Here is a 13504-nt window from a genome sequence, read left to right as displayed (position 1 = left end):
CCCCTTATACTACCTTCCCTTAGAGGTGGCTGGCCGGAGAAGGGAGGATGCACCCAAGAAGTTTCCTTTGGAGGCTTCTCTTTGGCTGTGCGCTGCTCTCTGTCCTGATTAGGGCTTCCTCCTCTCGGCTAGGTGCCCCCGACATCCAGCAGTCCCCCACACTCACTGAATAGCCTGGGTTAAAGACATGTCCCCTCCAATAGTCTACCTAGCATTGGAAAAACTCTCACCAGTTTTTCCCAGCCTCTAGACCTCCCTCCTAGAAAATCGAAGTAAAAGGAGGTACCTGACTCAGACCTCCTTCCTGCTGGCAGATCAAAGGCTCGTGGTCCAGCAAGAGGGGCGGTGAGGCCTCCGTCAATCCCTACAGCCATAAAAGTGTTATCACCAACTGCTGTGCTGTGCTCTGCGGCCCCCTACCTCCCAGGTAAGCCAGGGGTGAGCATGGGGAGAGGTCACAGGGCCTGGCCCGGCCAGTGGGGGGATAGCCCTGCGAGTCCACACCTCTCAAAGAGGTTCTGGAAGCAGCAGACCTCTCTTCACACGACAGAAGCCCTCTGTCCACCATCCCCGGCAGGGTGCACTCAAGGCATTTATCACACAAAAGAATTCTGTGTAATATTTTTTTTTTTTTTTTTTTGAGAGAGAGTGACAAAGCATGAGCAGGGGAGGAGCAGAGAGAGAGGGAGACACAGAATCCGAAACAGGCTCCAGGCTCTAGGCTCTGAGCTGTCAGCACAGAGCCCGACACGGGGCTCGAACTCACAAACCGTGAGATCATGACCCGAGCCGAAGTCGAACGTTTAACTCACTGAGCCACCCAGGCGCCCCGAATTCTGTGTAATTTTTAATCACATATGCTCATTGTAGAAAAACATAGAGTACAAAATCTTAAAAAGAAGAGTACTAACTATCACATGTAATCTTATTCCCCAGTGATCACCACAATTAATGTTTTGGCTACTCTTGGGCAACATTTCCCTTCCGGTGCTGGTGGCTGGACCGGGCGGGGTCTCCATCCTCCCTCCTGGTGGCGCCCTGAGGGTTCAGCCCTGCTGGGAAGTGCCCTTGTCTTCACACCAGGGGGCACCAGAGTGCCAGAACAGGAGCTCCACTGCAGTGGGCACTGCGGGACCCAGACCTTCCCCACACCGTCCCCGACTTCTCCTGCCTCATAGGAGTGTCATCCTTGCCGTGGGGGTGGGGGGTAGGTCACAGTGGGAATCGCGCTATTTCCAAATGCTCTTCCATCCTGCTTTTCCCCTCACCCACAGCCTGGCTTTGTGGCAGCCAGACCGAAAAATGGGCCGGTTTGAATTCACAGTGCATCAATCTGGTGGTCCAAAACCAGGTGTCCAGGGTGCAGAGAGGGCCCTTCTGGTTCCCCTGCTCTGGAAGGGAAGGGTCTTGAGCCCCCAGCTGGAGATCAGCTCCCCTTTCTGAGGCTTTCTAGGGCTGGGTCTTTTCTTGGCTGGAAAATGGACTCTGCCATCCAGCCCCAGGCCTGGACCGCTGGTGTTGGGCAGGGCCCTCACGTCCCCCCTTGTGTTTTGGAAGCCTCATTGACCGGAGGGGATTTGTGCAGTCAGACGCCGTGTTGCCCTCGCCCATCAGGAGCGATGAGCCAGCCTGCGGAGCCAAGCCTGACGCCAGCATGGTAGGAGGCCACCCCTGAACTGGGCTCGGTACTTGCCACCTGCTGGCTTGTCCACCCCTCCGCAGTCACCTGCCACCCTCCACACCTGCCGGGACCCTCCCCATTCCACCCAAGGGAAGCAGAGCCGCCAAAGACTCTTTCGTATTTATTTCCCACCCTGCGTGGCTTGCCCCGCACTTCCGTGGCTGTCCCCTCTGCTCCCCAAACCCAAGTTCCCACAGCCTTGGGCCCTAGATCCCCGCAGCTGATCAGCGGCAGGAGTGACAGGAGAGAGAGAGGCCAGGGCCCCTGAGGCCGCGAGGGGACCATGCCGAGTCTCTGCCTGTGCCGGGGCGAGCCCCGTGTGAATGAGGGTGCGGACTGCGTGCGATACCTCCCAGGTGGAGGGGCCGGTGGGCTCTGCTCAGCTGGGGTCCTGGGGGTGAAGTGGGACCTACGAGCATTCGGCTCTGGACAGCGGGCTGTGGGAGAGGATGCCTCCGTGGGCCGTTGTGGTCTGTGGGCTCCTTCATTCTTTTTGTGATGACCATTGTTCTTTCTTCCGTTCATGTTTTTTCGTATGGCGTCGGCCAGTAGGGTGGAGCTGGGGTTCTAGATGGATAGGGCAGAGTTGGGGGTGGTGGGAGACAGCCTGTGTCAGAGAAGGCTGAGCCAGCCAGCGAGGCACCCAAGACCTCAGCTCCTGCATGATTCCTGGGCAGCACGCTAGGAAGTGGGGGCCTTGCCTGCTCTCTACCCATGGAGGGTTCTCTAAGGGATCCCAGTCTGACCTCCCTGCCTCCCCACCTCTCTCCCAAGTCAGTTCTTGGGCTGGGTGGGTTATCCTCTTGCTGGCAATACTTGAAACGGGTTTATTAATGCTGGGTATTTTGCACAATTTTATAGACCTCTTTTCTACGTAGCATTTTTTAAGTGGAAGAAAAAACAGTCGGCCACATTGCTATCTGTGTAGTGCCAGGTTAAAGATTAGCAGAAAGCAAGTTGGGTTTTATAAATTTATAAGAGAACGTCTGGCTGTGAGTGAGTGTGTGTGCGTGTGTTCGCGTGTGCCCTTGTATGAATGCGGCTGGCTCCCGCTTCCCTACATCCCCTGGGCTGCCCCTCTCCCCGCCATCCCCCTCGGGTGTCAGCTGGCAGCAGCAAGGAGCGGCCTGAGCCACGGCAACAGGGAGCCTGTGCAGTGATCGCAGGAGACCTCTGGGTTCCCCGCTGCAGCTCAGCCCCCACCCTCCTATCTTCCCTTCCTCCTCGGACATCAGGAAGCCTGGGACCTGCCCAGACTGGCTGAGGCTGGGCGTGGTGGATGGGGTAATGGCTGTGGGGAGCGGCTGCCACTCTACAAGCCGCACACCCTCCTCCCGGCTCTGAGTATGGGACCTGGTGCCAGCGGCCAGAGAACAGGGACTCTCTACCAGCTGGAGGACTCCATCCAGAGAAAAGGGAGGAAGGAGCAGGGTGGGCCGAGAAGCGAGTGAAGGTTGGCCTACGTCTGGGCCCCAAAGTCAAAGGATGTCTCTTCTCTGCGGGGAACTGTAGTTTCTTGTCAAAGTAGATAGGAGATTGTTCTGTCTCCCTCCTTGGCCCTTCAAGTGGGCTGAAGCCCTTGGAAAGTGACCTAGGAAGTCCTCGCCTCTTGCCCTTCCTTGCTGCAGAAGCTAGTGGGTCACAGGCAGCTGAGAACTGGCAGCTGCAGAGGGTCCCCCCTGGGAGAAACAGCCTCGCCCCAGCGCCAGGACCCCGGGCCATGCTGCAAGTGGGGAGGGGGCTGGCTAGAGGAGGGGAAGCCCCCTGCCTTTTATTTAAGCCAGTATTCTTTGTTCCTGCTTGTAATAAAATTTTCGTTTTTAAGAGTTGATTTGCTTTGGTTTGGTTTTTGTTTGCTCTTTCTTTGCTGAGGCTCCGACTGGCAGCCCTCTGTTCTTTCAGCCAAACTTGGTCTTTCCTGGGGAGACAGAAGGCAGGAAGGCCAGTGATGTGGCTAAAGGTCTCCTCTCCTGGCCGAGTCTGTCTGCTGGAGACTGAGCAAGGTGGCCCCCATAGGCATGTAAGAAGAGGCCATCCTGTCCCCTTTTTGTCCCCTCTACTTTCCCCTGCCTCCGGGATTTGGAGACCCCCAGGTTCTTTTTCCTTGCTGCCTTTTCGCTCTGACCCCCAGTGACCGCTCAGCTAAGAAAATGTTTACGAGACCCTAGATTCCAATCTGCGAGCCGGAGCCTCCCTGGCCCCCAGCCCCGCCTTGAGCAGCGGGGCCCAGCCAGACGACTCGTAACACTGGCCCACCTCTCTGGTATCTCCCCCAGGAGGACACCTGTCAGGATTTTGCCATCTCCTGCACAGCCTGAGGGGAGCTAACAGGCCTCTTTGCAGAGGGTTAGCTGGTAAGACCGTGTCTCCCCTGTCGGCCAGCACCGCCTAGTCCCCTCACACGCCATCTCATCCCCATCGCATGCCTTGCCGACCCCATGGAGCCCATTCATCTGTCTGGTGTGTGGTGTGGTGTGTGTGCTGGCGGTGGTAGGGCCCCCAGGGCTCCCCCCTCCCCCCCCAAGCAGAAGGACGGGGGCATGAAGGCAGGGCTGAGGGCCCAGCCCTGCTCTGGACTGAGGAAGCAGCTCCCACTGGAGCAGGAGGTGAAGGGTGAGGTTGGGGAGGGGCGGCGGACCTGCTCAGAGGTGCTTGGGCCTGTTCTGGGGTGTCCTGGTGTGCAGGAGCCCTCAGTCACGAACACCTGTGTCCTGCTTTCCGTCCCCGCTGAGCTTCCCCTGCCCGTGTCTCTGCTGCGTCCTTGCCTGCTGCCCCAGCCGTGGCCCTCCCGCGGGGAAGAGGCAGGTGCCGGGAGAGCAGGCGGCACCCCCCCGCAGGCCTCCTGTCTCCTCCCGGGTCCGCTAACCCTCTCTCTTCTCCTTCTTTGCTGTCCTGCGGGGATCTCCAGTGTGTGCGGGGGCTTAAGGACCTCCTGAGGACTGCTGCTCTCTGCCTCTCCAGGAGCGGCCTGAGGGGAGCCCGGCACCCGGCACCTCCACCTGCCTAACCTGTGGCCCACCTGCCACCGTCCGTGCCTACAGGGTCTGCCCCCAAGCCCGCCCCGCCCTTGTGCTCTCCAGAGCCCCCCACAGGGGGCGGGGGCTGGCCTTTCTGCCCCCACCCCCACTCCACGCCAGAGTGTAGAAAGCCATACCACAGCTGTCAGCACGGTGATACAATACGACGCTGAAACTCACCCCCGTCTCCACTCCCCTTCCCCTTCCCCTTCCCCAGATTTGTAAGGTGTCGAGACTCTTCAGGAATCTTGCCTTACAGCCTGCCCCCTCCCAGAGTCAGGCAGAGCCACAGTGGGGCTGAGCAGGTTCCTTCGGGAGCCTCTGGGGTGTTGGTGGTTGATGACGCTGCCGAACAAGTTTGGTGACTGTTCTAAGCACAACCGGTTTGACACTGTTCCCACGGCCCCCTCCGTCCCCACTACCCCAAGTAGGTGCGATGCCAGGAGGATGCTTGTACCCTTTGCTCCGGGCACTGAGGGACCGGGCTGGCTCCACAGCCCGGCGTTCTTCAGAGGAGCTAATGGAAACTGGGCCGGGCCTAGGAAGTCTGCTGAGCCCACGGCTGGGGGCTGCTTGTTTGCTGTCTGTACCTTTTTTAACCAAATAAAGGTTTCCCTCTTCTTGCCATATCCTTGGCTGTCTGGTGCCACCTTTCCTTCGGGGTCCAGGCGTGAGGCCTGTGATGAGTGTGCAGAACGTCTGGCTCGCCCCCACTGCCGGTTCTGTTCCAGTCGGTCAGTGCCCTTCCGGAGATTTAAAAAAGGCACAGCGAAGCCAGAAGTGACACGGGAGGAGTGGCCAATGTCCTCTTCACTCTGCCCTTCTAGAACTGGTCTGAGTGCCAGAGGCCTCCAAGCCTTAGGTGACCTCAGCTCTGAGAAGTCCCAACCCAAGTGGGGACTGTCACCCCCTGAACTGAGCCCAGCCCAGGGTAGCCATGTCAAGGAGCCTTCCCTCTCCCCAGCAGCTGGCCCGCGTTGAGAGGCACACACAGTGTGCTAAGAGCTAAAAAAAAATAATGACAGCAGCCATTTAGCAAGGGCTAGCCAAGTGCCAGGCCCGTTTTCTCACCTAAAGCTATGAGAGAGGTGATGTCAGCCTTTTTACAGAGCAGGGAACTGAGGCTCAAGGAAGGCACAGCAGTTGCCAAGGTTCTCCCGAAGCTGACAAAGCAGCAAATCTCGGATTTGGACCCCATCTCTGCCCCAACCCCTGACCATTCTGCACTAGCCAAGGAATGAGTAGGGCTGCTTGGGGAGGAGGGGATCTCAGAAGGAGAAACCCAATCACAAGATGTTATCCGTAGCCATCAGAGATGATCTGTACTGGCTTTCCTGTATTGATGGGGAAACTGAGGCTCAGGGGCAGGAAGGGACCTGTCCGAGACCTTATAACAGAGGTGGGATGCAGTCCCACAGCCTGACCTCATTCCATTCTTCCACAAACCCCACACTATGTCCTAGACTGGACTGGTCTAGGAGATGTGGGATACTCTAAACAACAGTGCCTGGAGGAGAAAAGGACTCAGGACAGCTGAGTCACTTAAAACTAATCTAATATTTCCTCCCAAAGGCAACTAGTAGAGTGAGCTCTTGTCTGGATAACTGAACTCTTACAACTAACCAGCGGGAGAGGTACCATAGCTTCCTCCAGTTACTTGTTTGATCATTCCAAGACTCAACAACATTTTGTAGGAAGTTCCTTCTGGAATCTAACCAGAGTCCCTCCTGCTGCATTTGGAGCCCTGTCCTCTGTTCTCAGTGGAGATGGATAGCAACCGGTTGCTGCCTTCTCTGTGCCACAACCCTTCGAAGCCCGTGATTACCAGCTAAGGGCTGGACCAGAGCCTTGAACCTGCTGGCAGGATGGATGCTATATGGAAGGATGGGGAGGTAGCAGGCAAGATGAGGAATGCCCCCTGGGGCCGAGGCCCCAGCTCCTGTCCTGCTGACTCAGGAGGCTGATGGTGGAACTCAGTGCCCTGCTGGGGCCTGCCGCCTCCTGCCTGCCTGGGCTTCTGGACTTGGGAAACGGAGGCCTGGAGGCAAAGGGAGGTGTCTGAGACAGGAACTGAGTCAGGATCGACAGGCCAGAGCGGGCAGGAGGTGTTAGGCAGCCTGGCTCCCAGATTCACCCCTAAGCTTCAGCAGGGGAGGGGGAAGAGTGAAGAGGTTTCTCTTCCCTCTTCTCGTTTCTGGGTTTCTGGCTGGGCCGAAGGCCTGGAGCTTGTGGTGTGAACCACCACCAGGTCCCTTGGCTTGAGTGATAGGAAGGGAATGCTGCCTCCCTAGAGACAGAGCAACTCCAAAATGCCTAGGCCTGCCAGGCCGTGCCTTCCAGGTTTCTGGTGTTCTGGGATCTCCAGTTTCCTCCCTCCCCCTCCCAGGACTTGGGAAAGCCTGGGCTGGATGACTAGTGCGAAGGACTAGTCCTAGAGAGCCTAGGGCCTGCTTAGGCCAGAGGAATGTCTGACGGGGAGGGAGGAGGCCTTGCTGAGGCAGTGCATTTGACCATTCACCTGTCTTCTCTCCCCCAGGGACACTCGGCTGAGGCTTGGTTTGAGACCCTTTCTCATGTCACAGAACCCCCAGCTCCATGTTAGTGTTTTGAGTGTATGTGATTATGATAATAAGATTGGTTGGATTTTTTTCACATGGTAATAATGGTTACCATTCACTCTACTAAGCGCTTTCCATCAACTCATTTAATCCTCACGACAAGCCCCATTTTACACTTACGAAGATGGAGACTTATAGAGGTTCAGGCACTTGGTCAAGGTCCTGACAGCTTCCAAAAATTGAGCCCAGGCAGTCTGATTCCAACGACACTAGGCTATTCTGTGTCTCGTAGAAAAATACATATCTATCATTGAAGAGAATAGGGAAATCAAAAGAAAATAAATCACTCAGAATACCACTTTAAAGATATGCTCTATTAAACTAGTTATCTTAGTGCATTTCCTTTCCATCATTTTCTGTCTCGGGGATCCAATCTGAGCCGAGTCTTAGGGATGGCAAGCCTAAAATCCCTTCTGCTTCCTTGGAAACGTGTAGCCTCAGCCCAGGCATGTTCCTACTTTTTCTTCAAAGAGACAGATCTCATCTTTGGGCCCCAGAGTTCTGGCCTAAGCCCGCCTCCAGGAGGGGAAGGTGGGTATTCGGGCACCAAGAGGAACTAGGGAGGAACAGGCCTATGAAATGGTCCTGGCTCAAAGATTAAGCTGGCTGGATCCCAGTGAGGGGAGCCCCACCCCTGAGCCCCATCGGAGCTTTGGCTAGGGGTGGGGCAGGTAAGTAGGAACCCACCCTCACAGGCACAGCCAACACCTTTAGGTGAAACTCCTGGCTGAATGAGACAGCATCCCAGCAAACAGGGACAGAAGGTTGGCCAGAAAGAAGTCTCCCATCTCTGAGGCCTCTGCCAGGGGTCAGAGGAAGGGCCATAGTCAAACGGAAGGGACAGGGACATTTCTGAGAGGCAGGCTGGGGATTGCTACGCCCTAAAACAAAATGGTACGTGTCACCACCACTTTCTTTTTTCTCGGTCCTGTCTCTCTCCCCAGGTGCTAGCTTCCCCCCCCTGGGGAACCAAATTGGACTGAGCACCCAAGTGGCCTGCTTCCCAGCCTCTGACAGAGGGCAGGCTGAGTCAGTCAGGAGAGCTGGGTCCCCACCCTGTGTGAACCCCACTGATACATGATGGCAGGCGGCTTGGAGGGGGTAGGTGACCTGGCGTGGAGAGCCAGAGGGTAGGTCCTCAAACAAGTGGCAACAGGCCACCAACTTGAAAGGGAAAATTGTGCTGTGATGGGGAAGGTGTCCAACAAACCTACCAGGTGATTAATTACAAAGGCTGGGCTGGAGCGTCAGGGGCCGCTCGTTAAACACCTCATTAAGTGGCACCCTGAAAGATGCCACCTGTGCATTCTGGGAACGCAGCAGGAACCCTGGGGGGCAGTGATGACCAGGGGATAGCGCCATCTCAGGCCGACTCTGGAAGAAGCCTGGATCTCACTTCTAAATACAGCCTGGAGCTCACTAGTCAGAGGCCTCCACGAGAGAAGCCAAAGGAAGTAGGATGCTGGGGACTTAGTAGCTGTGTGACCCTGAGCAAATCTCATACTTCTCTGAGCCTTAGCATTCCCATCTCTAAAGTGGGAGTAATAGTCACAGTCTGGCCCATCTCGCAGAGACATGGTAGGGATTAAATTCAACCGTGAAGGTGCTTGGGAAACCACAGCCCTACCTAAACGTAATTAGCTCCCCTGAAGCAAGGCTGGGAAACGTACCTGATAGGATTAGGAACCCCATCCTCCTGCACCTGGCTTCGTGGCTTCTAGCCAGGCTGAAGCGGCCCGTTGGTTGAAGAACCCTCAGCCCCTGGAAGAACACCAGGAAGGAAGATCTGATTTGAGAAAGTGGGGCCGCTCTGTGGGCACCCATGTAAATCGAAGCCCTGAACAAGAGGGGGCAGCCTGGAGCCTGGAAAGGTGTCTGTGCAGGTGGGGCCGGATTTCTCCTGCTGACTGCCTTGATGACTCACCCCACATCTTAGCCTTTTACCTTTAAGGAAAAGCCGGAAAGGGTGTGGGGAGAAGAGAAGAGAAGCAGGAGGCAGGTCCGGGCCCCAGCCCCGCCCTCTGTCCCTCCCCACCCTTCTCCGAGGCCAGGCCACCCAGCCAAAAGGCAGGCAGACAGCAGGAGAGGCACAGAATCCGGCATTGGTTTCGAGGCAGCCAGTTAGCCCGCCGCCTGTGTCTGTCGCCAGAGCCATGGAGAGAGCCAGTCTGATCCAGAAGGCCAAGTTGGCAGAGCAGGCCGAACGCTACGAGGACATGGCAGCCTTCATGAAGAGCGCCGTGGAAAAGGGTGAGGAGCTATCCTGCGAAGAGCGAAACCTGCTCTCAGTGGCCTACAAGAATGTGGTGGGCGGCCAGAGGGCTGCCTGGAGGGTCCTGTCCAGTATCGAGCAGAAAGGCAACGAGGAGAGCTCGGAAGAGAAGGGCCCGGAGGTGCGAGAGTACCGGGAGAAGGTGGAGACTGAGCTCCGGGGCGTGTGTGACACAGTGCTGGGCCTGCTGGACACCCACCTCATCAAGGAGGCCGGTGACGCCGAGAGTCGGGTCTTCTACCTGAAAATGAAGGGTGACTACTACCGCTACCTGGCTGAGGTGGCCACTGGTGACGACAAGAAGCGCATCATTGACTCGGCCCGGTCCGCCTACCAGGAGGCCATGGACATCAGCAAGAAGGAGATGCCGCCCACCAACCCCATCCGCCTGGGCCTGGCGCTGAACTTTTCAGTCTTCCACTACGAGATCGCCAACAGCCCCGAGGAGGCCATCTCGCTGGCCAAGACCACCTTCGACGAGGCCATGGCTGACCTGCACACCCTCAGCGAGGACTCCTACAAGGACAGCACCCTCATCATGCAGCTGCTGCGAGACAACCTGACGCTGTGGACGGCCGACAACGCCGGGGAGGAGGGGGGCGAGGCTCCCGAGGAACCCCAGAGCTGAGCCGCGCCCGCCCCCTCCCTGCCGCGCCCCTGCCCTCTCTAGCGCCCCCGCCCGTGGCAGAGAGGACTAGTACGGGGTGGGAGGCCCGACCCTTCTCCCCGGATGCTCTGCTCCCCGGCTCACAAGAGCTCCGAGAGAGGGACCAGCAGAGCGGAGGCCAGCTGGAGCCAGGGGGACCCCTCTTCCTGCGGCCGTCGATGCTCCTCACCAGCGGTCAGCCCACCCACCCCTGCTCTCTGCGCCCCTCCTCCACCCCTCCCACCGCCAACCGGGCCACCTCTTCCCCCACCCCCGCCTCTCTCCCGCCCCCTGTTGCCTCTGAATCTTAGGAATTGAGGAGTGTCCCACCCTTGTGGCTGAGAGCTGGACTGTGTGGAGATGAGTGTGTGTGTGTGTGTGTGTGTGTGTGAGCGAGCGAGAGCGAGTGAGAGAGAGCGCAAGACCCAGGATGAGAGGGAAAGTGTGTCTGCTGGGTGTGACCATGTTTCAATAAAGTTCCCCTGTGACACTCCTCCTGTCTCTTCCAGTTATTGGCGGAGGGGTGGGACAGGGATTGGCTTCTGATTTACAGAGACCTTGACTTTTGCTTCTTGACCTCTCAAGGGGCTGGCTCAGTGATTCCAGGTGAGAGGCTGGTGCCAATCGTGGGGGGGTGGGGGGGGTGGGGAGTGTTCAGCTCTCCATCACGGTGACCCCCAACAAACCGGTCTGGTCCTGGGAGGGTCAGGCGAGCGCAAAGGCTGCTCTGAGGCTGCTCGGCCCCGGCCGCAGGGCGGGAGGCTCCAGATCTCAGACCTGCGGGGGACAGGAAAGCAGGGAGTCAGCGCCGCAAGGAAAGGCTGTAGTGAGCGGCAGTGCGCACCCTAGATTTGCAAGGGAGGAACAGTCCCATCAGGGGCTCGGGTCTGAGAGGAGGGGAGCACAATCTGGGCAGGGGCATGACGCCATTAAAAGCCCACATCCGAGGAGAGGGGAGTGCCCGCCCCCGTGTTCGGACCAGGGGGCGACCTGAAACGGGCGGACGAGGAGGAGCCGCGAGCTGGGTGGGCAGGGCCGCGGGGAGCCGAGGCCCGCCCAGGCCATCCCTGTTCGCCGCCTCCGCTCCCGGCTCCAGCACGCCGCGACCTGCGGCCGCCTGGCTCGCTCCAGCCTCCGCAGCCCCGGGCTGGAGGCGGGCCCCAGGCCGCTGCCGTCCAATCCCGGCGGAGAGCCGCTCAGGGTACCGCCCCTGGGGCCCGACTGGCCAATGGGGGAGAGAGCGGCGAAACGCGCGCGGGGCGTCTTCCCGCCACCCGGCCCGCCCCGCCGGCGTCGCGACGCGCAGCGGGAGTGAGGGGCCCCCGCCACCCGCCAAGGGCCAGGGGCGGCGCTTTGCCGGTTTCACCCAGACAAGTTGCCACCCGCCCGGCCCGAGAGCTCCGCATCCTCAGAGCAGCGGGACGGGGAGGGGCCGTGCGGAAAAAGCAGTCCCCGCCCTTTGAGTCATCTGCTCTACCGGGCGGTGGTGCCCGGGCCTGGCCGGGCGGGCAGGGTCGGCAGCCCTGCCACCAAGGCGTCCCCACTACACTCCAGCATCCAGGCACCCCTGAACCGACGGGCTTGGATTGTGTCCATGACTGGCTGTGCGACTTTGGAAAAGCCATACATCCCCTGGGTCTCAGTTTCCCCTTCAGTATCAAAGGGCTTGGGCAAAAGTCTAACAAACTGTGATGTCAAAACTGCCTGGGTTTGAATCCCAACCCTTCTCGGTCAAGGCTCTGAACATTGCGTGTGTTTGTGCCCTCGTTTATAAAGTGGGGTTAAAAAACAGTACCTTCCTCTTTTCATTTTTTAAAAATGTTTATTTATTTTTGAGAGAGAAAGAGAGAGAGAGAGAGCGAGCACTAGTGGGGAAGGGGCAGAGAGAGAGGGAGACACAGAATCCGAAGCAGGCTCCAGGCTCTGAGCTGTCCGCACCGAGCCCGACTTAGGGCTCGAAACTCACAAACCATGAGATCATGACCTGAGCAGAAATCGGAGGCTTAACCCACTGAGCACCCAGGTGCCCCTAAAAAATAGTACCTTCCTCTAAGAGTTGCTATGAAGCTTGAAAGATACGGGCACATATAGTAGCCCATAGTGCATGTTTAATACACGTTAGCTATTATGAATCCTTCCAGCATCAGTAGTCGAGGATTTATCCATTTCTGTGCCAATAATCAGCCCCCGTCCTGAGGAGCACCTTTACTGACAAAGCTGACCTGCATGCTCACCAGACCACCTGAGACAGGGTCCTGACATCAAGTGGTCACTGCTTCCCCTGGCAAAATGGGATCTCGGTCCAGCCTCATCAGATTCCCCAGAGCCCAAATTTGGTCACAACCAGGGGACTTGAAATTGAAGGCTTTTATCAGAGATACTAATTCTACAGGGGAAGCTGGCATGACCACTCCTGCTGCCTTCTAAATCGCCTGTATTCTCCTCTCCTTTCCTGGAAGGGTGTAGGGTTTCAAGGTTCCAAAGCAGGCAGAGATTCCGGGCTAGGGCAAATGACTCTCCCTCGGCTCTGGAAGTGACCCAGTTTCTCTTACCAGGCAGGTCTGGTGACTTTCTCTTAATGGGGTAGGTCCTGGGAAAGGTACTTCTCTCTTCTTTTCTCTCAGCCTCTGACTTTTGCCTCTCCCCTCTATACCACTCATGGTTGCCCTATATCGGGAAAGAAATGAGCCACCCTGAGGTAGTGTGTTGGTGCTGACAGATTTCAAAAGCAGATGCTGTGGGTTGGAATATCACCAAATCAGATGGCTAGATGTGAGCTGGCTTAGGCACCGGCTTCTGACCATGAAAGCCTTGGACCTTTTTGTTGACGACATAATCTCTCTAAAGCATTCTTACTGCTACCCAGAGTGGGGTCTAGCATCTCTTGCCGTCTCTTCCTGGCCAGAGTTTGACAGGTAAAATTCTTCAGTCCGACTGCTACTGGGCACAGACTTTTTTTTTGGGGGGGGGGGGGGGTGATGCAATGTTCCAGATTCAAATAGTTGGTATTTGCACACCATTGTGAATATACTAAAAACCCCTGACTGCACCCTCAAGAAGGATGAGTTTCGTGGCAGGTGCATTTTATTTTGGTTCCACTGGCCTTTCCACAGGTTTTCCAAATTTCAAAGCCCATCTTCAGGTCAAAACATGGGTAGCCACCTCCCTTTAACACACATACAGTATTACAGAATATATCCTACCAACTCCTTTAGTTTATATAGGTACATTAATTCAGTTATGATTCATATCTACTTGCCTCTGCCTCTG

The 13504-nt window shown here is 57.2% G+C and overlaps 2 protein-coding genes across 4 annotated transcripts in view; both read left to right on the top strand.

Moving 5' to 3' along the window:
* ZDHHC18 (zinc finger DHHC-type palmitoyltransferase 18) overlaps window positions 1–5327 on the top strand; it is a 28681-nt gene extending 23354 nt beyond the window's left edge. The window contains exons 7-10 of one of the 3 annotated variants that reach the window (XM_053898773.1): window positions 315–427; window positions 1558–1657; window positions 3958–4035; window positions 4590–4704. In XM_053898773.1, coding sequence (XP_053754748.1) covers window positions 315–427; window positions 1558–1657; window positions 3958–3999 — 255 coding nt within the window. In that variant the 3' untranslated portion in view covers window positions 4000–4035; window positions 4590–4704. Of the gene's footprint in view, window positions 1–314; window positions 428–1557; window positions 3511–3957; window positions 4036–4589 lie in introns of those variants that run through there. The other 2 variants (XM_053898772.1, XM_053898774.1) reach the window with 2 other exon arrangements.
* Window positions 5328–9362: 4035 nt separating this feature from the next.
* Window positions 9363–10727, top strand: SFN (stratifin). The gene has a single exon (XM_019432548.2). The coding sequence runs from the start codon at window positions 9470–9472 to the stop codon at window positions 10214–10216; it is 747 nt and encodes a 248-aa protein (XP_019288093.1). The 5' UTR covers window positions 9363–9469; the 3' UTR covers window positions 10217–10727.
* Window positions 10728–13504: the final 2777 nt, after the last annotated feature.

Source organism: Panthera pardus, unplaced genomic scaffold (genome assembly GCF_024362965.1).
Source record: "Panthera pardus isolate Hobbes unplaced genomic scaffold, ASM2436296v1 HiC_scaffold_11, whole genome shotgun sequence".
Lineage (NCBI taxonomy): Eukaryota > Metazoa > Chordata > Mammalia > Carnivora > Felidae > Panthera > Panthera pardus.
This window is presented reverse-complemented; position numbering and strand designations above follow the sequence as displayed.

What these genes read in the sequence shown, in the direction of transcription:
- SFN (XM_019432548.2), top strand. Translation starts at nt 9,470, where the DNA reads ATGGAGAGAGCCAGTCTGATCCAGAAGGCCAAGTTGGCAGAGCAGGCC.